Below are 27100 nucleotides of genomic sequence, written 5' to 3' on the forward strand. Positions count from 1 at the left end.
CGCCGTGCCGGGGAGCGCGGGGCGGGCGCGGGGGCGCGCGCGGCGCTCGGGAGCGCGCCGGGCGGGCGGGGGGCGGGGGGCGCCCCGCGTGCCCCGGCCGGGAGCGGCCGTGCCCCCCCGCCCCGCGCCGCCGCCGCCGCCGCGCACAGCCGCAGACACGGGCGGCCGCGCCGGCAGCCGGCGGCTCGCATGCAGCCGGGGATTACGGCGGGGCGAGGGCAGCGAGGGCTCCACTCTTATCCCCCCCCGGCCCCCCCCATCCTCCGCCCGACACCCCAGCCGCTCGCCGCGCGGCTGCTCCGGCGGGTTTTCGTCTCCGGGGGTAGGAGGGAGATGCCTTTGCCGTGGTTTTTCCACCCCCAGCCCTCTCCGTGCCGGGAGAGGCGGTGATGTGGAGCCGAGAATGTAGAGGAAAACCCTCCCCGGGAAGGAGCTACCAAAACAAATCCCTTGCCGTGGCTGTGGCGGCCGCGCGGTGCCCGGGGAAGCCCGAGCAGCCCCTGCCAGCGCCGGGGAATCCCTCCTGCAGCCCCCGGCGGCGCCCCGGGCGCCCGCGGAGCCAGGTAAGCGGGAGGGCATCCCTCTTGCGCCGAGGGCTGCCTTTTGCGTTTATTTGTGTTTACTGGAGAGCCCGAGCCACGGCCCGCTGCCGCCCTGGTGGGACTGCCCGCCGAGGCGAGGGCTGCCCGCGGGCCGGGAGCGCCCGGGCGGGCCGGGAGCGCGGAGCTCCCGCGGGAGCCCCGGGGTGCCCCGGGCCGGGAGCGCGATCGGCGGGGCGGGACGGAGCCGCGGGGCTCTCCCCGGCTGCCTGGATCCGTCTGAGGCTGGCTAACAGAACCCTCACCCTGGAGCGCTTCGGAAACCGTGGCTTGTGTTTTTGTTCCTTCAGAGCTGCTAAAGGGAGGGAGGGAATGACATTTCGTAGTATTCTGCCTCCTGCCGTGGGTGAGCTCCAGCGATAAAGGCTCGTCATTTGTTTCCGATGCTCTGATAGTGCTTGTGGAAACCTGATGATACAAAACCTCAGCCTTCTCGGTAGCTGTCGTTGGAATTATCCCATCCTCCCGGGGGCTGAAAAACCCCCTCTATAGAAGAAAATACATGTAGCATTGTGGTAGTCTAAAATATACTGTCATATATGCTTTCTGTAGGTAGGGAGCATGCTGGCCCCTGGATTTAAAAATCTAAATGTCTTTATGAATAGGCATGTTCATTGGCTACATGGCTTCTACAAACCATTCAGTGTGTTTCTTCCGTCAAAATTTCACTGCCTGGGTGAAGGTAGACCTTTGTTTATACCCTGTGTATGTACTGTCCATATTTATAGTAGGGTTTGGACTTCATTCAATTCAAGTTACATAATGATTAAGATACAATAGGCAATATATATGCATTTTCTTGGACATTTTAATTCAATGCAGAAAACACTGACTCTAGCAACACTGCCAAAATTGTCACTTTTTCAGTGTTTGTGTAAGAAAGCAAGTGTCCATAGCATCAGGTGGAGACAACGTTCCTTGGCGAATACACAGTCATCAAGACCTTGCTATTAAAAGCACACCTTAGTGAAGGATTTCAGTGACCCTGTCCTGGAGCTCTGAGTAGGTGCCAGGATTGGTTTAGGAGAGGAAGAACAGCAGGGAGACTGGGCAGGCTTGGGAGGGGGAAAAGCCTGTCTGGTAACATTTTGCATTAAAAACACCGAGAGTTCAAGTTTGCTCAGCTGGCGAGTCTGGCCAGCTTAGAGCAGAGCTAGCACCAAGCCTCAGAGGCTGGGCAAGGTCTGCAAAACTGAACATTCCACCAAGCCTGGGACATGATCCTCCAGGGAGTTTTAGTAGAAACTTGCAGGGGAGCAGGGTCAGCGAGTACATGCCACTTATGGAATTTGTTTGTTCTCTGATCACCAAGATGTGCTAGCAAAACTCTGGAGTCTTTCCCAGAGAGATAAGATGCAGTACAGAAAAAAATAGTTTGTTTCTGGTTCTTAGCACCTCTGTCTATTCTGTTCAAACAGCTGATAAATCTGATACAACTGATAAACTCTCACTTAGTTCAGCATTAGTGGAACTTGCAGCTGGCTTGTTGTTATTTTTTTTTCCAATGAGCGCTTCTGCAGGCTGCTCTAACCACAGCATTCAAATTTCTCTCCCTCTTTTCTCGGCTGGATGCTGTTGCTGGAGCTCAGCAGGTTGCCCTCCCTCAGATGTGTGCAGGCAGTGAAACATCTTCAGCTCGAGATGAGGGAGAGGTGCTGTTCAGAGCAGCATGCTTCAGCCTGAACATCTCCATTTGCTCCAGCATTTTAAAATGTCCCATTGCCTTAACAATGCCATATCACATATATTTATTCACACTCAGCCTTTTTCTTCTTCTAAGTGAAAGTTAATTGGCAAATTCTGGCTTGCCATTCAAAGCAAGGCGAGAGGTCAAGATTTGCAATAGCTTTCTTGCCAACAGCTGGGATTTTGCCAAACAGTTTGCTACTGTCACTTTTAGAAAAAAAAATTCTGATCTTATGTGACTTCCCGGAGCTTCATGTAACCACATGTGCAGGTAAAGTATATTCCATGATGTTGCTGTATTTAAAGCTACCTGCTGAAGGATATTTCAGTCAGTGTTTTACTCCGTCTGTCATGATATAAACAGCACCTTGGGGAAGGTCTGTCTGGTCTCAGCTCGGAGGAGGAATGCAAGCTGAGATATCTGGTGAAGGGGGCAGTGACTGGAAGAATGTCAGTGCAGTGGGATTCCACTGCAGACCCTCCTGGAGGTGTTTGTCTGTTTTACCAGAGTACAGACCTGCTGCTCCCCACAGCAAGAGATGGCAGCCAGAAAGGGAAGCACTTAAAGCTGCACAACACTTCAGCTTCATCACAGTAGACATACATGCAGCCTAAAAATGAATTTTTGGATGTTTTCAAGGGTCAATTCTATTAATTCATCATTTTATTGCATAATGTCTTCTGACCCAGCAATGCTCACAGCTCTTGGAATTAAGCAATGATTGCCTCTGAGAGGACTATACATGTTTGTCTAATATTGCAATAGTAAGTTTTTATCATCTTCAGGAATAAGGTTTTTTTTTAGCTAAGGGGTATCTGAACTGTATTTTATTTATCTATATTTATTATAAACATAAATATAAAACAAATATAAACTAAACATTAAACAATAATATAAAATAAACATTATAATGGATGCATGATAAAAAAACAGGCTGTAGTTTACTTTGTTGTATTTTGCTGTTTCTAGTAATACGATATGAGCACCCCAAGAGAAAATATTTTTTATTTCCCATCTGTAGTTGGCATGTTTCTGTTGTGGTTATTGCTGGAGTAGTGGAACTAGGTATTTGATTTCTTGGATTTCATAATAAATCTTTGGAATTGTGTTTTAACTCACATTTTAGTAGGGAGAAATGCGTGTTTACTTTGTAACAAGAATATTAACTTCAAACCAAAATAAATTTTCCAATATTAAATTGCAGAGATTTTTTAAGATGTGCAACAGTGTTCTATGGGATAATGTGCTAAGAAATTCCTTAGGACATTACAGAGTAAATGTAATCCTATTGCAAATGTAGATTTTTGTGCAATCCCATAGCTTCATATGTTTTTAATCTATACTTCTCTGGCTATATGGAAAAGATATGGAAAGAATTTCATTATTTTGATTTTTTTCTTCACTATTATGCAATTGGAGGTATCATATTGCATGCTATAATATATACAGTGCTCAGTCATGCTCAAATAAAGTCCAAGTAAAATGCATATATATGACTAAATTCTTTTAAAAAATTGAACAGAGAAGCTTAACAACTCAAATGTTTATTGAACAGAATTTGGAGATTTCTTATCTTGGTTACTGTAGAAAGTCAGTCCCAGTAAAAAAACCACTTCCCAAACCACTATATACCATAAAAGCCTTAGGAGAGTATGCATCAGTCAAGATATTTAAAATCTATCAGGTTTAAATCTGTCTGTATTCTTCATAAAAATCTGGAAGGACAGAAAAGGCTATTTTGCCTTTTGTCCGTCCCAGTGCTTGCTACAGAATGTGCAGAAATTTCAGCACAAGTCACACATTGGCATCTTTCTAAGTTTTCACTTGTTTGCTGTGAAATACATTCCTTCTTCCAAGTCTGGAGGGATGGAGTTTCTTAATGGATGAATTTCTTAAAGCATGAGTGTCTTAAACTACTTTTTTTTCACCAGCATCAAAGTATGATGATGTTAACGGCATAATCAGAAAACAAGGAATATTATTTTGAATGCACTTCTTCCTGGATTATGGTATGAACAGTAGGGAAACAATTAAAAAAAGTCTCAGGCCAGTAAAATCAGTGGGGTTTTAAATGTATTTGTTTCTAATGCAGGAAATCTATATTTAGCCATAATGATAGATCAGCTGTGACTTAGGTGTCTGGATTCTGTACATCCCTGTTCCTTCTCTGGATGACTATAAAGAGTAGTCAGTAGCATCACTGCTGGCACCAGCAAGAGAGTCAGAACAACAATCTATTAGCCAATAAATAATATATGTAATGCTGGCATAATGCAGCTCTGAGCATTTAGGAGCAGGCTGCGATAAAGAGCAACTGAACTCTTCACAGGGAACAAAGGGAACTGACCAATTTGCCCCTCTCAGCACCCTGACAGGGGAGCACAGTGCCCTGTAAAACTGTGTGAGGGCATTTGCAGCCTGAGCCAAGGCAGAGGGGCTGGGCAGCTCTCTCACCACAGCACTGGCACGTGATGCATAAGCCCCTAGGTTTGTGTTACTCCTAGGAAAGTGCTTCCTACTGGGAAATCAGACTTTGGTATTGCAAGGTGTTCTCGCTGCCATCGTATCCAGGTACTAGCTTGTTAGGACATAAATGTCAGCCCTTCAGGTAAAACCATGCTACGAGGAAATGAATGCAAAGCTGTGCTGATAATTAACTGAACAAAGCTCTCAAACCTAATCTTCTTTGATGACACTGGAGATGAGCTTCTCCCCCTGATTGCCTAACAAGTTAAGAAATAGAAATCAGTTATGGCAGTACAGTCCAAATACAGAATAAATTTGCCTCAGAGCATTTATAAGGCAGTTCATAAAGTAGTATTTCGCAGTGCCTCATCAATAGTTAACTTTTTGAAAATTAGCTCTATTTTCCATATATATAGAGATAAAAATTACAGTCAAATGCAAGAACTCAAAATGAAGCCACAGTGTTTCTTTTTATACAGTTTTCAGTTGTGTCATTTGCCCTCTTAAGGTATGAAGATTTGGTTACCTACAAGGTTGTTGACCTCATCTCATCTCAAATGGCAGAATAATCCTGCTATAATTTATAGCCATTCATTCAGTGTAAATTTGCATATACCAGAGACATTCTGAGACAGTTTGAGCAGAAAGTGCTGGCAAGCTGCAGAAGCTAGAAGAATCACACTAATGTATTTAAGCAGACTCAAAACAGTGAATAGGCTTAATTAGCCTTGAAATCACACAACTGTGAATGACAGTATTGAACGTGCTTTTCCAGCGGTTGCTGAGATTAACAGCACAGAATCGCTCTACCTTGACAGGAGTGCTGTCTAGAAGGTCTTGCCTTCTGGAATATTTCCTCTTATGCTTTCTTCATTCTTATTATTGCTGACACAGGGCAAACCTCTTAACTGGGTAAGTTTTGTACTTGAATTTATTCTCAGGACTAGCCTGGCTACTGATAGTCACTTTGGTCCCTATTTAGGCATGCCATTAAAGTGGCATTAGCAGTGCTTCTGCAGTATCTTCTGCTCCTTTTGAACTGAAGAAAAGATGAGAATGTTTAGCTGCTTCAACATGTTAATAGATAATCCAGGTAGAAGCAATAATATCTTGCTTTTCCTCGGTAATCTTGTGGTTTGGGTACTCATGGAGAAAAATTGAGTTTTTAGGCCTTTCATAGATTAACATGATGCGAATAAACATTTCACTTCTTGTAGGCCAAGATTACCACCCACCAAAGGACTGGTCACACCCTCCAGTTATAGACTCATTCGTGTCTGTTGTCTTTCAAGCACAGGCTGCCTCATTCTTGTTCAGTAGGAGTGGGGATGGTCTCCATCACTGCAGCTGTCCTGGGGATTACTGATAGCAGCAGGAGCCTGGAAGATGTAAACCACAGGTTTGAGTCACAGGGATGAGTGTGGTCCTTTCAGTGAATGCTTAATGACCAAGCAATGACATCAAGGTGGAGCCAAGGCCACCACCTCAAGGTGTATTTGGAAAGAGTAGACCTTGTTCAATTCTTTTGAAGGACTGTTTTACATACCTCTTGTAAGAGGAGGTTTCCAGGCTTAGAATATCATGTGGGTGGGTTGTGTCTCTTTTGATCCTGCTTATGCATTGGGCCTGGATGGAAGTTAAGAGCATCTTCTTCCTGACTGTGAAGTATCGAGTTGATCCTGCCTTAGAGGTTCCCACACCCTTCTTTGAACTTGGGACTTGGGTGTTTAATATTAGAAACCCTGAACTAATGGCTCTGATGAAGCACATTTAAGAGGATGCTGTGGCTTTTAAAAATACATTTTGGCTTGATAGAAGTAAATAAATTAATTTATAGTGGCATTTTTATAAAAGTGTTCCTTTTAGCCTGTCTTGATTTCAGAATTATAGTAACAGTAGCATAGGGTTGTGCATGATAGTGAGTCTTCACTTTTTTTCTATTGTCAGGTCAATTTGAGGGTCAAAAAATATCAATACTCTTGGTATCAGGTAGGACTAAAAGTCAGTGTAGCTTCTTCTCTACAGTGTTAAACTGGAGTTCCTAAGAACAGCTTCCCCTTACTGACCCCCAGACCAACTGTATCTTTGTGCATTTTGTGGAACCAAAACTGATAAGGTCACAGATAAGGTCAGGAAGCAAAGTTTTCTGTTTTCTGGGTGACTGCTTTCCTCAGATAGGCAAAAGAAGGTGTTGGGTTCCCCAAGGCTCTGCACAGCAGTTTGTAGTAGTCGTTTGGGATGTTTTTCCAAGGCATCCTATAGCTGAAGACATCAAGATGTTGAAGGGTTGGATTCTTCAGATCAAGATTAGATGGAATTTTGTCTTAATTTTTAATGATAAGAGCCTTCTGTAAAGACTTGCTGATGCTCGGGGACATTGTGACCTCGGGGACATTTCCAGCTATGGAAAAACAAACAGCAAAGGCACTTGTCAAAAATTGAGTCTCCCAAAAATCAAGGCCTGATTCATTCCTTTGTTCTGCTTTCAGGGCTTCTGTAAAGGACCACAATAGGAATTTGAGATGGGCTCCTAATGGGCTGAGACAAATGTCTCTTGAGTAAGTCTGCTCCTTTCAAACTGTAACCCTTGGCCAAGTCTCTTCCTGTCTGTGGCCCAGGTAGGTTTAGGCCTACCATTCACCTTGATTGAATCAGGGAACAGTCCTCTTAGAAATGGCTGAAAATGAAATTTTGACAGAAGCAGCAATTGAACACAAATGTTTTAATTTCCAAAGTCACTTAGGAATACAACTCTGCTTTTTTTAATTGTAGATTTGGGACGGTGGCATTGCATGTTTTTTCTTTATTAGAAAACTCAACAGTATACCAGGATTCTGATCAAAATGCAACTTCCAAAATTTTGGGTGCAAATTTATTCAAAGAGGGATAAAATCTGACTCTTCTGTATGATGTGCCTCTGCTTCAGACATCATTCTCTATGTAAATAGGATAATATTATATGTTGTGTAATATTTCCCTGCCTAGAAATCTAGAATCATCATTTATTACTACACTGTGCAGGCTTTTCTTCAGCAGAACAAAAAGACATCTGTGAAGTTCTTCACTGCTTTCAGCTACCTGGCAGCACTGTTACTGGCAGGGAGCAGTGGAAGATTGAAGGGTTAGAGAAGCTAACATATTCAGAATAACCCTAAAACCAATTGCTTTAGGACAACTGGTTACATTAGTGCCTCCTGAAAGAACAAATGATGTGTTGACAATCTCCTCCATCATCTTAATGCACTGCAATGCAATTAGAGGAGAAAATCAGGTAGTGGATGGATAAATTGCAACTCAAAGCTCTAATTTATTAATATTAATGTATTTGCTATTATTAGTGTATCCTGAACATGTAACATCTGTAGACACTCAAAGAATTGTATGGAAGCACCAATCAAACCTTTGGATCCAGAGTGCTAGTTGGGATATAAATATGTAGTCTGATTTAGACATGACATGAGGACCTTACATAATCACATTTCTGTAATATCAGGTTGTTTGACATTAAAGAAAATGATCTGCCATTCGGCCTTGTACTTCTCTGTGACAGCTCATCTCCTCAGAAGTTTCCAGGGAAGGCTAAATAAGCAGTGAAAGACAGTATCTTTGGCAAAAGCAGTAACAGCCCTTAGCAACCAATTGTAAACAAGCAGTAAAGTGCAGACATGACCAACAAAAACATCCTAAATGAGAGATATTTCAACCTGCAATGGAAATGGAAAGGTTTTTGTACACTGAGCAGGAATGCATCAGGATTGTTTGTAAGGATCATATAGCCACACTTGTCACAAGCACCAACAGCAGAGCTGCTGGTAAGGAAAGAGAGAGTCGGAGCTGATCTGAAATAAAGTTTGGTGGGGATCTTGATTCAGCACTGGGTGCCTACAAAGCCATGTTCAGTGCTGTCTTGAGACCCCAGTGCAGGCTGAGGGGATGCTACAATCCCAGTGCTCAGATACAGACTTGTGAAGAGCTGCTACTCAAAAAGACCACTTGGGCCCTAAATTCCATGAGACTTGAGGTAAAATTACTCAGAATGCTCTCAAGAGCATGTAGCTTTTTGTAAAGCAGTCTGCATCACCTGTAGTGTGTCTAGAGCCCACCCACGTGGCTTTACCTTGCATAAGAGCTTCAGTAAGTGATTACAAGTGCTACTGGGGTATTAGAAAACTCAGATAAGCCAAAACTGCCAGGCTTGTGTGACTGCAAGACTTTAAAAACATTTTATCATTTATACTTTCCCTCTTTTTCTGTCTTTTGTCACCTTACCTATTTCTGTCTGGGTTTTCTTATCCAAGGCTCCTAGGGAATATATAGAGTCTCAGAGTCTGCTGCTCCTTGGTGAAGTTCAGCTCATCCATCTAAAAGACACCTCTGTGCTCAAGATGGTGAGAACAGCGAGTTAGCAGACAGACTGATTTAGTCAATCTGAAAAGTTGGTCTATAAAAGGCCTCATCTTTTTTGAGTTTTTTCCTGCAGATCTCCAAGACTTTGTGCAGCCAAAGTTTCAATTTTCTCATACCAGAAATAAATAACTGGTGAGATCTGTTATGAAGTAGAGATAATCATCACTTCAGACCAGTTAGCCATAGCCCCAAGAGCTGATTTTGCAGGACTTACTCTTAAAGCAAGGATTTACTCTTAAATCTTACTTTTCATAGACCAGCCCTTCTATAGCTGTTAACAGAGCAGTCAAAGCAACAGGTGGGATTTGTCTTCGTTCATGGAAAGACTCAGCTCTCCAGTAACAGCTCTGCCCCTGACTGTAGCCTGTCAAGAGCCAGGCATTGCTCACAGAGAAGATGTGTCACAGGGGACACAGGCTAAGGTCCTTCTTTGCCCCCTCAGACCGCGTTGCTCTGAGTGGTGTCACCCACTGAAGCCCCTGAGGACTTGTGCCAAGAGCTGTCACCAGCAATTTGGATAACCAAAGCTCAGATACTTCTCTCCTGTGCACACATGCATGTGTTCCTGCATATAGATATGAATCTGAGACATACAAAGGATGCTCAGGAATTCTTCGACATGTTTCCTGACACTTCCCGCGTTCAGCTTGCCAATCCTTAACTGTATGAGATGTGACTTCTCTAGAGGTGGGAAATGGAAATAACTAACAACTCATTTGAGCAGGATGCTTTTATGCAGAGTTTTAGCTATCACCTCAGCTATCTTTTTAAAAACTGAAATTAAGGGGAAATTCTAGTAAAAGATCCCACAGCACACCATTAAGAAACTAAAGATCCTTATATTTTGAAACAAAGAGCAGACATTTGAGAGCTAAGATGTGGCAGCAGAGAGATTACAGCAAAGCAGATACTGAAAGAAGAATCATACAAACAAATAAATTAGCAAAAATGTGTTTGCTCAGTAAAAATATATTGGTTTGTCACAACCAACTTATTTCATCTTTTCTTGGCTAACTTGCTGGATCTCATTTGTAGGCTTTAAGAATCAGATGCTGAGGTGATCACAGGCTTTCTAAAGGTTTTTTTAAATCACAGAGTACCTCCAGTTCTCCAGCTAGAAGGGATCATAAGGATCTTTGAGTTCAACTCCCTGCTCCTCACAGGATTATCTAAAACTAAAAACTAAACCATATGACTAAAAACATTGACCAGATGCTCCTTGAACTCTGAAAGGCTTGGTGTCATGACCCCTTCCCTGGGGAGTCTGTTCCAGTGCCCAACCATCCTCTGGGTGAAGAAATTTTTCCTATTGTCTAGTCTGAATTTCCCCTGACATTACACCTACAGAACCTAAAGCAATTTTCCCCAGAAAGTGTTACATACCTGCATTAAATGCAGCCTGAAATTCTTAAGCCTTCAGTCAGTTTTAATAGCTAAACTAGTAAGTGCAACAGTTGTTTCCTGAGATCTTTCTTGATTTCGGTGAGCGTTTCTGCGTGTGAAGAAATCCACCACATTGATCTTAGACTCTTTGGACTTGAAAATAAATACTTTGAATGGAATTACTCATTTAATAATTTCTTTAATGTTTAATAATTTCACAATGTCTTCTTTTTAATCCAGAACTTTCTTGAACTTTTAAAAAGATAGGTAAATATCAGTACATCTAGAACCAGATTTTGTTTTAAAATGTTGAAAACACTTCCAGCAGATTGTGAAAAACTCTTCCATTTGTTTTCAAAGCAAGGAAATTAATTAATCAAATCTTTTCTTGAAAACAATTTGACAAATTCTGACAAAAAGACATCTTCTGACAAAAATGGTAGAAGTTTGTCCCTTAAAAGTCAGAAGAAAGCAAAATTGTTCACTTTTACTGGGGTTCTTATGATACAACCTCTTCTTAGGTTGCATATTCTTTCCTCTCTACTTTAAATGCAGGACATGCTCCAGCAGTGAAGCGTGCTTATGTACTGTAACTTCTCCATCTTCTTTGGCAAAATTTGTGTGACAAAGATTGGGAGAGATGTTTATGACTAAGGCATGCAAGAGTGGCTGGGATGTGAAGCCTTTTGGAGGAGAGGTCTTGCACATGGAGTCCGTGGAAGGGGCTGGCACTGCTCAGCACAGCAACCCCTCTGTGTGCAGTTACACTGCCCTGCACTCCAAGGCGGATGGCTGGGAACAAACCACTTACTAGGAGCAGGCCTCGAAGCATGTGAGCTCTCCAGCCATCCTTGCAAATGACTTGGGAGAGTCCTAACTGTGCCGTGGCAGGCGCTGCTCCGGCAACGTGACAGCACAGATAACCGGGTTCCTCAGCCTGAGGGTTTAATCTGGTCAGGCTTGCCCATCAAAAGGGCTGAAAATGCTAGGGACTCTGTAAAAAGCAGCTATCTCAATCTGAGCAGCCAAAATTGTTGGGTACCTCAGGCATCTATGACCTTCATTTCTACATTATAAAGCAATGGTAGTAATGGCCTCCTACTGAAGGGGAGACTGGGATACCCTGGAAGGGCTTGGGTAGGACAGGGAGAGCTCCCTGAGGGGAATTCAGCACTTTGTGTGTAATGCAGGCCTTGCAGCAGGAAAAGCTGAATAACATCAGAGGCCAAATACTGAATGAGAAAGATGAAAAGAAATGGTAAATAATTGCCCGTTCATGTAAAGAGGAAGGGATTGATGTGAGAGTCACACCATTAAAAGCTGCATGTCTGTGGTGCGGGGGAGGGCACTTAACCTTCCTTCTGGCTTTCCCTAGCTTCTCGAGTTGTACTCTTTGAAGTTTTCATTTTTTATTTAATGCAAAGAACTGACTTTGATTTGAAGAGTTTTATGTAATATTACAGGTATTTTGCTACAAAGTAATTTTATTATTGCACAGGAAGAATGCAGGGTTTATCTAGATTTGCTCTTATATATGGGGGTAGAATTTGTCTTTTTCTCTACCAATTTTTCCTAATGTCTGCTCAGAATTTCCCCTGGCATTACAACTACAAAGCCTAAAGCTAATTTTCCCAGAAAGTGTTACATACCTGCATTGAATACAGCCTGAAATTCTTAAGCCTTTAGTCAGTTTTAACAGCTAAACTAGTAAAAGCAACAATTGTTTCCCCAGATCTTCCTTGATTTCGATGAGCATTTTTGCACATGAAGAAATCCAGCACACTGATCTTAGACTCTTCAGACCTGCTGGCTTCTTCTATCACCAGGCTGGCTTTGCCTGCCTCCCAAGTGATAGTTACATTTATTAGTCGCCCATGGCGGACAAGGTGCATGGTGGAATTGCACACAGCCTGAAGGTTAAGGCAATGAGCCAAGCTGGAAAGTATTTTAAGTCTTCTTATGAAAAAAAAAATCTTCTGAGTTAGTTACAGTAGCTGAAATCCAGAAACATAATTTAATAAATTGTAAAGGTAACCTCACTTGTAAAATTTTGTTATAATGAAAGATCTAGTGATTTTATATTAAATTGATTATGTGACTTGTCAAGTTAGAAATGTTACACGGTAACATAAGGGCAATTTCCTTTTTCAACAAGGTGATCCACTTAGTTGATGGGGGAAGGCAGTGGGTGTAATCTTTTTTAGATTTCAGTAAGGCTTTTGGTACCATCTCTCACAGGATCTTTCTGGATAAATGTCCAGCCCACAGCTGGATAAACCCATCATGGGGTGGGTGAGCAGCTGGCTCATGAGTCAGGCACAAAGGGTTACAGTAAATGGGATGACTTCAGACTGATCTGTCACTGGTGGGGTTCTGCAGGGCTTCATCCTCAGCCCTGTGCTCTTCAACATCTTCATAAATTACCCGGATGTAGGACTGGAAGGGATATTCAGTTCGCTGAGAATACTAAACTGGGAGGAGCTGTCGACTCCCTTGAAGGCAGGGAGGCCCTGCAGAGAGAGCTGGATAAATTGGAGAGATGAGCAATCACCAACCACATGAAGTGTAACAAGGACTAATGTTCAGATTCTGCACCTGGGATGGGGCAACCCTGGATGGATGTGCAGACTGGGGAATGAGAGGCTGGAGAGCAATGCTGTGGAAAGAGAATCTGGTGGTCCTGGTTGTTGGCAAGTTGAATGTGAGCCAGCAGTGCCCTGGCAGCCAGGGGAGCCACGCGTGCCCTGGGGGGCATCAGGGACAGCATGGCCAGCTGGGCAAGGGAGGGGATTGTCCTGCTCTGCTCTGCTCTGGGGCAGCCTCACCTCCAGTGCTGGGGGCAGTTTTGGGTGCCACAATGTAATAATGTAAAGCTATTGCAGAGTGCCCAGAGGAGGGCTGTGAAGATGGTAAAGGGACCCTATGACTGTGAAAGTAGAGGCTGTTGATTGTGTTGTTGTTAAGGGCACAGTTAAAACCAGACTTTTTAGCCAAGGTTTGGGGAAAAGCTGATCAGGAAGAAATTTTTAAAAAATTATCATCAGAGAACTAAAGAAGGTATGAAGAATGAAAGAAGGTGGGAAGAAAAGCACTTATGAAGGAAACTACAATAATTCATTTATTTATTTTTAAGTTATACATTCTCCTTCTTCAATGCATATTTCAGTGATGAGCTCTGTAAAAAAGGCTTAAAATCAGCCTCATGGTTCAAGATTCTTCACTTGGGACAATGTGCTTTTTTAATCTTTTCAGAATGTTTCATTTTTTGAATGGTGGTTCATCCCTTGGTACATGCATATGTACATAGCACATTCTCAACACTAAACTTAATAATGTTTCACTGCTGACTTCAGTATGACCACCAGGATTTTGAAAGTTTTTTAGAAAAGCCACATTTCCTCAAGTAGGAAAATGCAACCAATAATTCTACTGAAAAATCAAAAAATGCTTTATGAGCTTTAGACCAGTCATGGTGACACTAGAGTATTTGCATTGTTTAAAAAATATGGCTGGTAACTACACTGCAGAAAAGTTAAAACAATGCATAGTCTTGTTAATCCTTTGTTTTTGCAATCAGAAAAAATAAATAAGGATATGGTTAACTTAAGATTAATCAGATGAGATGCTTGATCTCTGTTGTATTGTTACTTGATATTGCTAATATTAGGATACACATTTTCATTTTAAAAACAGAAAAATAAATCCCTGAGATACAATAGTGAATAAACTAGTGAACCTCTCTAGGAAATGCCTGAAGACTTGATTGATTTCGTGAAGAATAACAAAACCTCTTTATGAATTTCTTAAATTCTTATGTTTTCTTAAGTAAGATAACCGTTAAAGGAGAAATATCATTGTGCATTGAAATCTAAAAGGATTTTTTTTTTAAATAGAGTTTGCAAATATTTCCTGTGTAGAGAAATATCCTCTCATAACTGTTTACTCTTTGTGTAGCTGTTTGTATGTCAGAAGACTGATAAATGCATCACAGATCACTAGGAAATGCTTAAGTGAGGAGATCTTGCAAGGATTGAAGTCCCTCACTTCTCAGAAGCCTCACCATCATCCCCCTGCACATAAGGCAATGAGGAGGAGGGTAAAACCAGAGGGAAAAATCAGCCTAAGTTCAAGAGGGAAAAAACCAAAACACACACAAAAGAAAGGGATATATATTATGCAAACCTACTGATGCCAGGGCTTCGATTTTAATAAGATATTTGTCTTTGAAAGTGAAGTTATCAGATAACCATTTTTCTCAATGAAGGTAAATGTTACAGGCTTAAACCCTTATGTAATTAGGCACACAAGTGCTCTGGGTTTCACTGGGAGATGAGGAGGGATCTTCACAATGCAGTGCTGGAGGCTGGATGGGAAGATGCAGAATATTTGGACCCTTAGAGTTTTGAAGTTCAGCTTGACAGTGAAATTGGTAACTAAAATTGTGGTGTTCTGGGATGTTGCCATGGTTTAGCAATTTTGTGATTATGCACAAAACAAAACAAAGAAGTAAATCTTTAGATGTAAGTATTTTCCTCATAAGTAATTTTCCTCTTTTCTGATGTTTTTGGAAATGACAGTCATACCTGGGCTGTAGTTGACTGCGTCTTATTTTATCTATTGGTGGAGGAACTTTTAAAGTTTAGCTATAATGTAGTTTAGCAATTTTGATTTTATACCAGCAACATAGTCAATACCATCATGGGCATGTCAGAGGACACACTGGAATTATTCTTTGTTTTTCCTGATACTTCTAGTAAAGGGTTATTCTAAATCCTCACTGTTCTGGTGTGGATCTGGTCTGTGTGACCTTCTAATTATCTTTCAAATTTCTGCCTTTTCTCATGATGAGGTTGTACCTATTTGTTCTTGTGCCAACTGGTACTTCAGTACAAACAGTTCAAACCCCTCCCAGGTGTTCACTCCTGCTGTATTTATAAGCAGAAATCCCTCCCAGCACAACTCTCATGCTTTACTCTGCAAAGACAATCAAATTCTTTTACACTTCAAATTCTTTTATTTGCTAGACTTATTTCACTTCAAGCAAAACAAAACAAGCAAATAAAAAAAAAAAAAAAAAAAACCAAAACAAAACAAAAAAAAAAAAAACAAACAACCCACCAGACTGTTGAATTGTTGATTTGCTGAGAACAGGAGGAGGAGATGTCAATTCTGGGAATTACTGAGGACTTTCCAAGTTTGAAACAGAAGCCTTGTCTAAGCATTCTTTGGCCATGATACTATTGCTAGGTGATTATTTAAGCACTGTGTCTGACAGTTGGCAGCAGTAGAGCTGGTGGGTGGGTTTCCTTCCTGATTGATTCTGGTATTCTACATTTAGTGACAAGCAGCTGCACCTCAGAGTTCTCTGAAGCACTGGGCACAGTGAGTGAGGATGCACTTGTGGATTATTGAAACTGAGGTCACTGATTGCTGTCATGCAGTCGTGTCTGCAGCAATGTAACAGGTGAACAGTGGGGCAGGGAAGAGCCTTGCAGAGGATCCAGAGAACTGTATGCACAGCCCTTGCCTGTATAACATGTACTACTGGTCAGCTGGCCACAAAAGACTTAGGATTCTTCTCACTCATTTGTAAAGAAATAAGTGCTGTGTGGTGGTAAAAAATACAACTTCTCAGGATGGCATTTGAATTGTTTGGTAAATAACATTTACCCATGAAATAATACAGATTGATTTGAATTGTAACAAGGAGGGAAGCAGCTTGGTGTGGAGATTTTGATATACTGTGATTGTTTTATTCCGTTTCAGTCTCCCAAATTTGAATTTTTCAATAAAACGTAGACTAACCTGTGTCTTTACTTATAGATATCACTATAATCTTTCCCCTTGCACACCTCACACACTGAAAGATAAGTAGTCAGATTAAGCTAACACAGCTGCATCAGAAACTGATTCTTAAAAAAAAAAAGAGAAAAAAATCCAAGTCATTTTTACAAATTGTAGCAGTTGATTTTCACAAATACGGAATTCCAGTGAGTTTTTCCTTTGCTTAAGCATAGTGCTTTTAGCTGTTCCAGCCGTTCCAGTGCTTCTGGATATTACCACAAAGAGTATCACTATAAAGAGGGCAAATTAAAATCATTAAATTTTCATCTGCATATGAAAGTATTGAAAGAGAGGGGGAGAGATTGGGGGATGCATTGTACCTGGCAATATTTTAATTTTTTGTCTTTTTTAGCTTCAGGAATGGAGGTGTCTGTCTGAAGAGGATTCTGCCCAAATATTCCTAGTCCCCAAGCTCATTTTCCTACAGACTCTGGTGTTACAACTTCATCTTTTTCAGAATGGCTGAGAAAGCTCCACCAGGGATCACCAAAAAGTCTTCAAGGTCCACCCTTTCTCTGCCTCCAGAGCCAGTGGAGATCATCAGGAGCAAAGCCTGCTCGCGGAGAGTTAAAATAAATGTTGGTGGACTCAACCATGAAGTGCTGTGGAGGACTTTGGACAGACTTCCAAGGACACGATTGGGAAAGCTCAGAGACTGCAATACCCATGAATCTCTGCTAGAAGTATGTGATGACTATAATCTGAATGAAAATGAGTATTTTTTTGATCGACACCCAGGGGCTTTCACTTCCATTTTGAATTTCTACAGGACAGGGAAACTACATATGATGGAAGAAATGTGTGCTCTCTCTTTTGGCCAGGAGCTTGATTACTGGGGGATTGATGAAATATATTTAGAATCTTGCTGTCAGGCAAGATACCATCAAAAGAAAGAGCAAATGAATGAGGAACTGAGGAGGGAGGCAGAGACATTGAGAGAGAGAGAAGGGGAAGAGTTTGATAATACCTGCTGCCCAGAGAAAAGGAAGAAGCTTTGGGACTTGCTTGAGAAACCCAACTCATCTGTTGCAGCAAAGGTAGGATAAACAATAGGCTTAATACAAAGATAGTAGAAAATGGTTTCATGACCCATGCATTTGACTTGTAGGAATCAACAACATCTGTTAAAATGTTTAGAGAAAAGAAGAATCTAAAAATCTACACATCATTTAGTGAAAACACCCAAATCTGTCCTAAACCCACTGAAATCGGCAGAAGGAATCCTGTTTAGTTCAGTTGTTTTTAGGCAACTACTGTACTGTACTGTACTTTGCTTTTGCTGCATGTGATGAGAAACATCTGTGTGATTCTTAATAGACTCCATATGAAACTCTTCAATGAAAATGCAGACAGAGTACATTATCTACTTGTTTGTTAGAAAAGTATTTGGTTATGACAAACATCCATTTCAGTGTTGCTTGTCCCATTACAGGCCCTGCATATGTGGTGTGTCAATGTTTGGTGGGTTGTGCTGGATAAGCTATCAAAGAATCATCATCTGGTCTGGCATGGTTTTATTATGGCATGTTTTCTCTTATACTCCATTTTTGCAGTCAAGAATTAGAGTGTTTTATAAAAAAATACTAAAATAATAATATATATATATATATATGCATGCATATTTATGTGTATGCAGGTATATGTATATAAGCAAGTATGTGTTCTATACATGTATACACACACAAATATAGATGTGTAAAGTTTATATATATTTAGTCAGAAGTGAGAACAAATTCAGGTGAATCCTGGGTCCAGTTCTGCTGTCTCCAAACAGGGAAGTTGGCTGAAGTTTCACTGATACAACGGAAAAGTTTACCCTGGTTGTGGAAATGGGACAGCACACACAGATATTGGTACTGGTATTTAAAAGAAAGATTTTCTTCCATCTTGAGGAACTTAGTGGTTCTGTTTGTGGTGTGATGCACTAAATAATGTGAGGTAAATTTTGGAAGCTCATCTCCAGTTTGAATGACTCTAAAATGTTTGATGTTTAGATGTTCATGTTAAGCTTAACTGTGGCTTTATTTTCTTCTGTTGTTGTTTGTTATTGGGTGCAATACTCTGGGACCAAGGTAAGTATTAAAATAGAATGCTGCAATTGACAAAAAAATGGGAATTCTGGCAAAGATTTTTCTTGCAGTAGTAATTCTAATTATTCAGGTACAATACGCATTTTTTTTTAATTTTCATTTTTCTTGTGAGCTGCCTAACTTTTTAAGCGAGGAACTTACTTTATTAAAAAAATGTTGTGGCAGAATTTAAGGTTCATAAGTGGAATAAAAGCTTATAGGAGAAAAATGAATGTATTCAGAATATTTTAGAAAACTACATGAATAAATTTATTCAGAATATTTTAGAAAACTACATGAATACATTTTCTGCTTCCAAGATACATATTCTGGGCCATATGTTCCTCTCCAGGAGAAAGAGCAGAGGGGAAGCAGATGGGTGTAAGTTTTGCCAAACAGGGTTCGGGGAGGCCGTGTTACGCACCGTGATCCCCTGGTGCAAGCTAACATCCATCAGCCCCCGCCAGCAGCTCTGTGACACAGCTCCTGCGCTGCCTGCAGGGCTCAGGGCCAGCTTCTCAGCCCCGCACACCTTGAATGTCACCAGGGTGTTCCGTGAGGGGCCTCTCCTCCTGGATGCGGGCAGGGGGAAATCCTGTCTGAGCCACGCTGCTGAACACGCTGCGCGCGACCTGCGGGATCGCCCGGCCACGGACAGCGCCCCAGAGACATCCAGCAGGCAGATCTGTGTGTGAAAGGCTTCCTCTGTCATATAACCAAGGCAGTTCTCTCTAAGGCTTGAGACATATGCTTAATTGGTGTTTTCCTAAGACTGGGTAGGAGTCCACACAGCAAGATGAAGCAGATGAATAAAACAAAAGTAATATACTGATTTTTACATTCTTTGCCTGTGACTCGCTTTCATTCATTTGCATGTTGAATAAATGCAGAAATATAGGATGGTTAAACTTGCATGAGTGCCTGCCATTCATCAAACTGTTCTTATGACTTACACAGTGCCCCATCATGCATTTGCTAAAAGAAGTTAGGCTGACCCTCAGCTTTTAAGAAAATCCCCCTTTGGTCACTCCGAGCAGATTTGTCCTCAGATTTTGCAGATAGATGTGGCTGTTTCTTCAATTTCCCCAGATGTCTAAATAATTATTTTTTAACTTTTTATTTCCTTTTCCCTTCATGCTCTAATTTGATTTAATGTTATAGATCTTTCTTGCTAAGGGGAGTTTCACATTGCACTTGTACACATGTAATGATTTTCATTATTTCAATTGCCTCTTGTCTAAGTTAATGCCATTTGATGTGGTTTCTGTGGTTCTGGTAGTTAGAAGTCACCATAATTCATGCAGTCAGTTTCCCTATCTAGTCACCTTCAGTCTGTAAATACATATATGAGCCAAGATAATTGTCAGATATGCCCATGGCAGCTCAGACAGCTATAGAAACTTGGCTGAATGACATAAAGGAGAGCAAAGCCCATCACAACACATTTGACGTTAGTAAAATAAAACAAGATATGGTGGAATCAGTTGAATGCATTTTGAAACAGACTGCTTTAGGATCACTGGCAAGATTTTGTCTGAAGTGTTTAGATAACATCTCTTTTAGATTTTTCATTTTTGTGTTTGGTCAAATAAGTTTCTGGTTTGTCCTGAGACGAGAGGCACAACCATCTTATTTCCTCTGTAGGAATAGAAAGGATGGTGGGATTTTGACAGTAGCAAGTTGGGAAGCAAGTGAGGAAATACTACCATAAGCCTCAAATTCAAATATTAGCTGCCTTTTGAAGAAATTAAACCATATGAATGTGCATAAATATCCTATAGGTTCTTGTTCAGTCATTTAAATCCTGTGTGGCATCCAAGCAGTTGACAGGAACAGCTTGCTTTTTAATCCCTTTCACATCAAAGATTAGGAATGTGAGATAAATACTCGGATGTGGTTTTGATATGTGACTGTGTCTTGCCACTTCTTGATTCTGCTAAGAACCCTTCTAGGTCTGATCCAAAGCTTACTGAATTAAGAGGGAGTCCTGCTTTGGATTAGGCATCTCAGGACAAATCCTGCTCCTTTCGAGGTCAGTGAAGGTTTGCCACTGCCTTCACTTACAGCAAGGTGAGACAGTGCAAGGTGACAGTGAATGAGCAGCATGTATTTCACAGGGTATGCCACAATAAATAGGAGAAAGCAAGAAGAACGTGTGGCAAGAAATTAAAACTATGTTTAGCTAGTAAAAAAAGGAATATTATAGGTCAAGTACTGTTGCACAGTACAGACACAATTAACTTTTTGAGTTTTTACTATTTAGTAAATGCATATGTGCACCTCATCTCAGTCACCAATTACCATATTAGAGGCACAGCTATTCTTGCTTTGTCTTCATCCCAAGAATTCAGTAAACAGTTGTGAATTCAGTAGACATTTCAGCTGAGGAAAACAGGATTTGCCTCCATTTTCCAGTGCTCTCATTCATAAGCTTTTTAAGTAGGATTAAGATAAAGATGTGCAGAAGTCCAGCCATTTCAGACATGTACAGTGCTATGGAATGAGAAGCAGTGCTGGGATTTATGAAGGACAGGAATTTTGCATATTTTACATCCCAGAGAAGTCCCAAAGCCTGGTCCCCAAACCACAGAGTTTTGTATGTGTCTGGCATTCTTTGGTCCAGAATAACATCTGAGTTTTTAGACCAGGCATTTATTTATACTTTTTGTGTAACCAGTAGTTTGTGAAAACTGTCCTTTAAAAAAAATATTTTACTTATGCTATCAGCCATCATTTAGTCTTTTATTTGCAGCTGCTGGACCTATAACAGTCTCCTTAGTGCAGCAGCAGCTCTGACCAACCTGTCAGTAGTGTAAAAGTCCTCAACAGATTCCAGAATGAGCACTGACTTCAGCCAGATGTGAACTTAGTGCAGCTGGATTGCATCAGTGTTTATGGTCAGCACCTTGTGGAACTGGCATTTTAGGAGAGCACCTACGTGAGCCAATGTCATTCATTTATGTATATTGTTTTGTGCAGTGCTCCCAAAATCAAAGGAGCCTTACTTTGGAATGAGTGTGAATCAAATGAACCCACACATTTAGTGTGTCTTTCAAAGTGTTCATGCACAAAGATCTTCCTTTCATTCTTGCTTAGTGGGTCCAACAGCCTGATTATTTTCTCTTGTTTTTAATACTGATGAAGCTCTTTTGGGCTAAATCCTAAACATCTAGTCAAGATGTTTTACTGTAAACATAGAGTGAATGAAACAAGAAAAAAGTGGAATATCCAGGAGTAACGAAGACCCTATGTCTGCCTAAAGATATCTGATAGTGACTTATCACCTTTCATCTACAAGAATATTTTAATTACCTTACAGAAACATTATCAACAAATATCACTCAGATTTTCCAATTTTTGTTTTATATTCCATGTTTCCCCTTTGAATACAACTAGGATGTTATTGATTGTTATTGATTCTACACTTCTTCCTTATGCAAGTTATTTTTTCTCATATGAATATTTGCATCAAACTCAATGTGACTACTAACTGATCAAGTACAAAAGGTAGTACAAAGTAATTTTAAAAATTACTATTCAGTCACATTCTGTCCTTGAATTTTTGCATAACCCCTGTTGATGTACATACATAGAAGGGGAAAACACTGGGCTTTGTGTTTCTGCAGAATGGGGTTTGCTTTATTTAAACTGAAACCTGATAGGGTTGAAAGTGTTCTCTGTTAATTCTGTTTGTTTCACTGCATGGCTTATTTTTCCTTATTTTATTGATTTCTGTTTTTCTTGGGTTAGTTTTCAGAGGATTTTTTATTTTGGTTTGTGTTACAAATTGTAACATGAGTATTACTTCTTTGTAAAAAGCACACTAATTTATCAGCTAACCTAGTGGATTGTGGATTACAGAAGGTATAATTATCCCAAGCCTGACTGGAAATTGTGAAGACTTTGTGTGCAGTATTGAGTAACTAATCCCTTTTGTGAACAAAAATTCCTTTGGGGTGGGGAAAAAAAAAGCAGGAGCGCACAAGAGGAGATTTAGGCCACCAATATTTATTTAGCATTATTTACAAGTGCATTTTGGCTGGGCTTGCCACAGTGACTTGCCAAGAGAAGCAAGACACCTATTTTACATTAGAGGCCTGATTCTTACTTTCCACAGTCTTATGTACATTTACTCTCATGCCTATTCCTTATAAAGCAGATTAAGAGTGGTCTTAGAGTGAATGGAAATTAGCAGAGTCACTATGCATGACCAGAACAGAGCAGAGTGTCATACAGGACACTTCATTTTTCCTTTGCAAGTCCTCAGAAATTGGATTGTCACAGTGTTCATTCAGGGGTAAACCCTAATTAATGGTATGCTACTGGTTCCTTTTGGGTTGAAGGTAAACCATATACACTCAAAGTACTTTAGAAAAACTTAGCTTATTGGTATGTTATGATATACCTCAGGGCAGGATATTAATTGGAGAAAAGTGTTCTTTTCTGGCTGGTATGTGGCTTGAACTTCTGTCTGACCTCTGGTTTAAACTTATTTTTGGGAGCAGTCCTGTTACAAACTTTTATTCAAATGGACTACGAAGAATAATATAATTTGCATTGTCACTCCCAATACTTTATAGAAATTTGACCGCTGAAAATAAGTTACAGTAAAGCACAGAGAATGGTCACTGGTAATAAATAGGTGTCTTCATTTCACAATTGCTTCTTCCAAGGAGACTCATTACCACACTTTGCTTTTAAGGTGAAGTTATTTCTTGTGCCAAACGATAAAGTCAGTCAATGTGACTGTAAGACAAGGAGATTATATTGGATCCTAGTCATTCATATTTAATAACTCAAGTGTTTTAATGTCTTGAAAGATAAGGGAATTTATTGCTTTTTCAATATATATTATATCAAGGAACAAAGAAGACTGACAGTAGTTAATTGATTTTGTTTGAAGAACTTACATATGCTCACCGCTGAGCTGGTCATTAAAAGATTATTTGCCTTCTATTTAGTTCTTGTATGAAGTATCATGTAACCCATGATTCAGCATTTTTGGTCAGTTTAAGGTGTCATGGGAATACAGCTACCATCTGATCTGTCTTGCTTCAGAGGTGTTCAGTACCTCAGTTACATACAGGTTCCCTTCAGCCCTGAGATTTTATCAGTGGTGTGCAAACTTATTAAAAAACTTCCCAAAACTGCTATTGGAATGAGTAAAATGTCCTTTGAATCCCATTGCTTATTATTGGCACTTAATTCTCAGTAAAGCAGATGCTGAAATTGTGGAAGCAGTGCCAAGGGCAAAGATGCAGTGACTCATTTTATAGCAGTCCATCACTGGCATCAAGCACTGGCACCAGGGAATATCCCCATTCCCTGTATGAACAAAGGGATGAGAGCTGTACTTTTGTAGCTGTGATAAGGGGCTTCCCTGACTCTGGTTTTATGGATACATTAAGGAAAATCAAAGGGGATTCATGATGAGTCTTGTTAAAGGGAGGGAAAAATGGCAAGAATAATTATTTTAAAAATTGGGGAAACCCATTGTTTTTATTTGGTAATGTGTAACTGATAATGTTTTGCAAAACAAAGTTTTACAGTAATGAAGAGAATATGTCTGCACTTGTGACGCCATTCACAGAATCACACAGTAGCTCTTGCACAGAGAAACCTACTAGAATTTGGAATATATGATATTACAGTGATTTACCAGCAGGTACCATCTGCATGAGAGCAGCTATCCTTTGCCATAATGGATAGAAAGCATTTATTCCAATTTACCCCAGCACCTTGCATCCCTAATTTAGGAGAGCAAATTAACATAATTTAATTTAGGAGAGTAATTTAACTACAACAACAGCTTCTTTTACCACTGATCATATCCCTTTTTTATGCTGTTATCTATTGAGTGTAGAGTAGCATCAATGGTATATATCTTTTAAAATATGTCCTGGAGTATTTCTGGTTAGGAGGGTGATGCTTTGGGCATTACAGCATGCCCCTCACAAAATCAGAGGCATCTCATAAGCTGGATTTTCAGCTGTGACTTGTCACTTGAGCTGGGTAATGCCTGAGGGGGCAGACCAGGCTGTTTTGCCTTTCCCTTCACCCAGAAGCAGATCATATGTCCTAAAAATGTTGCATTTCCGTTCCATGTTTTTATAAGCAGCTGCCAGTGTATTGTCTTCTCTCATGTAAGATATTTGGAAGGAATCAGATGTCAGGGAGATACAGTAATGAATTAAATGATGAAACATTATCCAGGCAAAATCCATGGGACACAAAGGGCTGCGTCTTATTGTCTGGATAAACAGGCTCTGTCTGGCTTTTGCAGAGCTGAGAGGCAAAACAAATCCATATGATCCCCTGCAAACTGGCCTTTGTTTGGCTCTTTGATTTTGTTGCAAGATGCAGAACAACAAAAAGTTGCTCCCAAGTGACTGGGAAGCCAAACAGACTGTTGCATGTTATTTATTTCAGAAAAAAAACCCATGGTATTTAGCATGACATATGGCAGACTCATGAGTTTTCTATTTGATGAAGATATGTGAATATTTGACACATAGCACTGAAAACCAGGTCCTTTGAGGGAATATTGAAAACAAGCAAGTGGTGCTGGCACAGCTGTTTCAAAATGATTTGAGATTAAAACAGAATCCCAGTACAGTCCTTATGTGAAGCCTCCACAGTCTGCTCTTAATATGCCTTGGTCGTTCTCTTTTTGGGAAAGCATGAAAAAAGGCCAGGGTTTCAGGTGGGATGAGTGAATTTGATTTACACTGGGTGGGACTCAGAAAACAGTTCTACATTTTAAGTAATTTCATAAACATGCAGTATCCTTTCCACATGAGTGTTACAGCATTATAGGTGAGCCAATACCTGTACTCACATACCATACCTGAGACAGCTCTTCTGGTGTTTTTGAGCAGCCATGGGAGGGGGCAAATTATCTTTGAAAAACATGCTTACTCTGGTACTGTAACCATTAATTCTAAATATTACCAACTAGCCTTTATTTCCAAAATAAATGTTTGGATTTATTGGAGTTTATCTTACACATACACTATATGTAAGTGTATACAACACCGACAGCTGAGCCATTTAAAAAAATTGCTCACAATATTGCACATCAAGAAGATATATGAGATGGCTGAAGCTATCAGAGCAGTAGTTTTCTTTCAGTATTTAAGTACCTACAAACTGCCTGAATCATATTTGCTGAATTTTCAGATCATCATGTTGCTACTTGTAATAAATATTCATACAGGATTTCTTCTAAAATGCAGGGAAAGACAGGAGCCATGGGATGCAAACCTGCAATCTGAGGAAGCTTTTATCTGAATGAAAAGGTGAACTCCTGAGTTTAGTCTTACCTGACCTCTGATGCTCAAGCTCATTCCTCACTGAGAAACTTTTATGCCTGCTGCTTGTGGAAATCATGTTTTGCTCCCCTAAGCTTCTGCCTAAAAACTGGTGCTTCACCAAACTAATGAAAAATCTTCTGGGGTTTTCTAAGCTATTCTATTCTGTCCTCGTCTCTAAAAGATAAGAATGAAAAGTCCAAAAAGAGCTGTTCTTCACAAAAAAGCTCATAAAGGGGGAGCTTTCCTTTCCAAGGCAGCAATGAGCCTCACTTCAGGATTCTGGGGCACATTTGTTAGCCAGAGTTCACTGTCTTCAATCATCCATCATTTAGTCCCTCTTGAAGCAACCACAAGGGTCAGACATTGCTAAAAGCTCCAGTACAGGAGCACAGCTCCAGCGCAGGGCAGAGCTGTCCCAAGGACAGGCGAGTGGCAGTGACAGTTTCAGGTACCACTGGCCCCTTGCAGAATGCCCCATTGCAAGGGATTGCTGCTGGCTGGCATGCTTTGGGACAGTTAATCTTGCTGTGATTTCATATATTCCTGGGGATGGTATTTTTGGCTAACTCCTGAGATGGTTCAGTTTTTCCTACTCCTTCAGTCAGTTGGATTTCTGTGACAGACAGAAATGACATCAAGCTTTGTTGTTACAAACTCACGTTCACACAGTGTTTCCTAAGCACTATAGCCTTCTTTTGGATTGCTTACTGAAGGACACTTGGATGACCTGTCTGTTCTGTTTTACTGGAGTATCCACCAGTGTGTTTGACTTTGGGGGAGGTTTTTCTGGAGAACAATGGGTATTGCTAAAATAAAGTAGGTAAGGCTGTTCTTTTGAGGACTGATAAATGTGTTACAGGCTTATTCTGAGAAAAATTGGGAACTCATTTCCATTTCTGTTACTTTCACAAAGCTTTTGTATTTTCATCTGTCATCTTTTAAAAAAAATAATATAAATTCTTTTGTGGAGTTAAATACTATTTGAAAAAAACTCTTCCAAAAGTATCTTGGCCTGTGGTCTGTACATGTGTGCATACAGTTTCATTTTGTGAGATGATAGCACAGAAAAATTTGATTAGTGCCCCTGAATTCAGTTGTAACACTAACATTGACTTCAAAATTATTTAGGCTATGGCTACCTGCATTTAGCACAAAAGGCAAAATGTGTAATATGAAAAGAGTACATAGGATGAGGCCAGTCCTGTTTCACTGAACTCTATGGCGTTTTTTTAGAATTGAAACAGGATGGACACATTACTCAGGTCAATAATTCTGTGAACTTGATACTAATTTATTGTAATCTGCATTTTAGATTGATATATTCTCCTGCCT

General features: G+C 40.5%; 1 protein-coding gene across 1 annotated transcript in view; it reads left to right on the forward strand.

The window, feature by feature from the left end:
* The first annotated feature begins 261 nt into the window (after nucleotides 1-261).
* KCNB2 (potassium voltage-gated channel subfamily B member 2) overlaps nucleotides 262-27100 on the forward strand; it is a 189268-nt gene continuing 162429 nt past the window's right edge. Inside the window, exons 1-2 of the mRNA XM_063170305.1 lie at nucleotides 262-563; nucleotides 16739-17423. Of these exons, the coding sequence (XP_063026375.1) occupies nucleotides 16845-17423 (579 nt within the window). The 5' untranslated portion in view covers nucleotides 262-563; nucleotides 16739-16844. The remainder of the gene's footprint in view (nucleotides 564-16738; nucleotides 17424-27100) is intronic.

The sequence above is a fragment of the Melospiza melodia genome, chromosome 1, assembly GCF_035770615.1.
Source record: "Melospiza melodia melodia isolate bMelMel2 chromosome 1, bMelMel2.pri, whole genome shotgun sequence".
Taxonomy (NCBI): Eukaryota; Metazoa; Chordata; class Aves; order Passeriformes; family Passerellidae; genus Melospiza; species Melospiza melodia.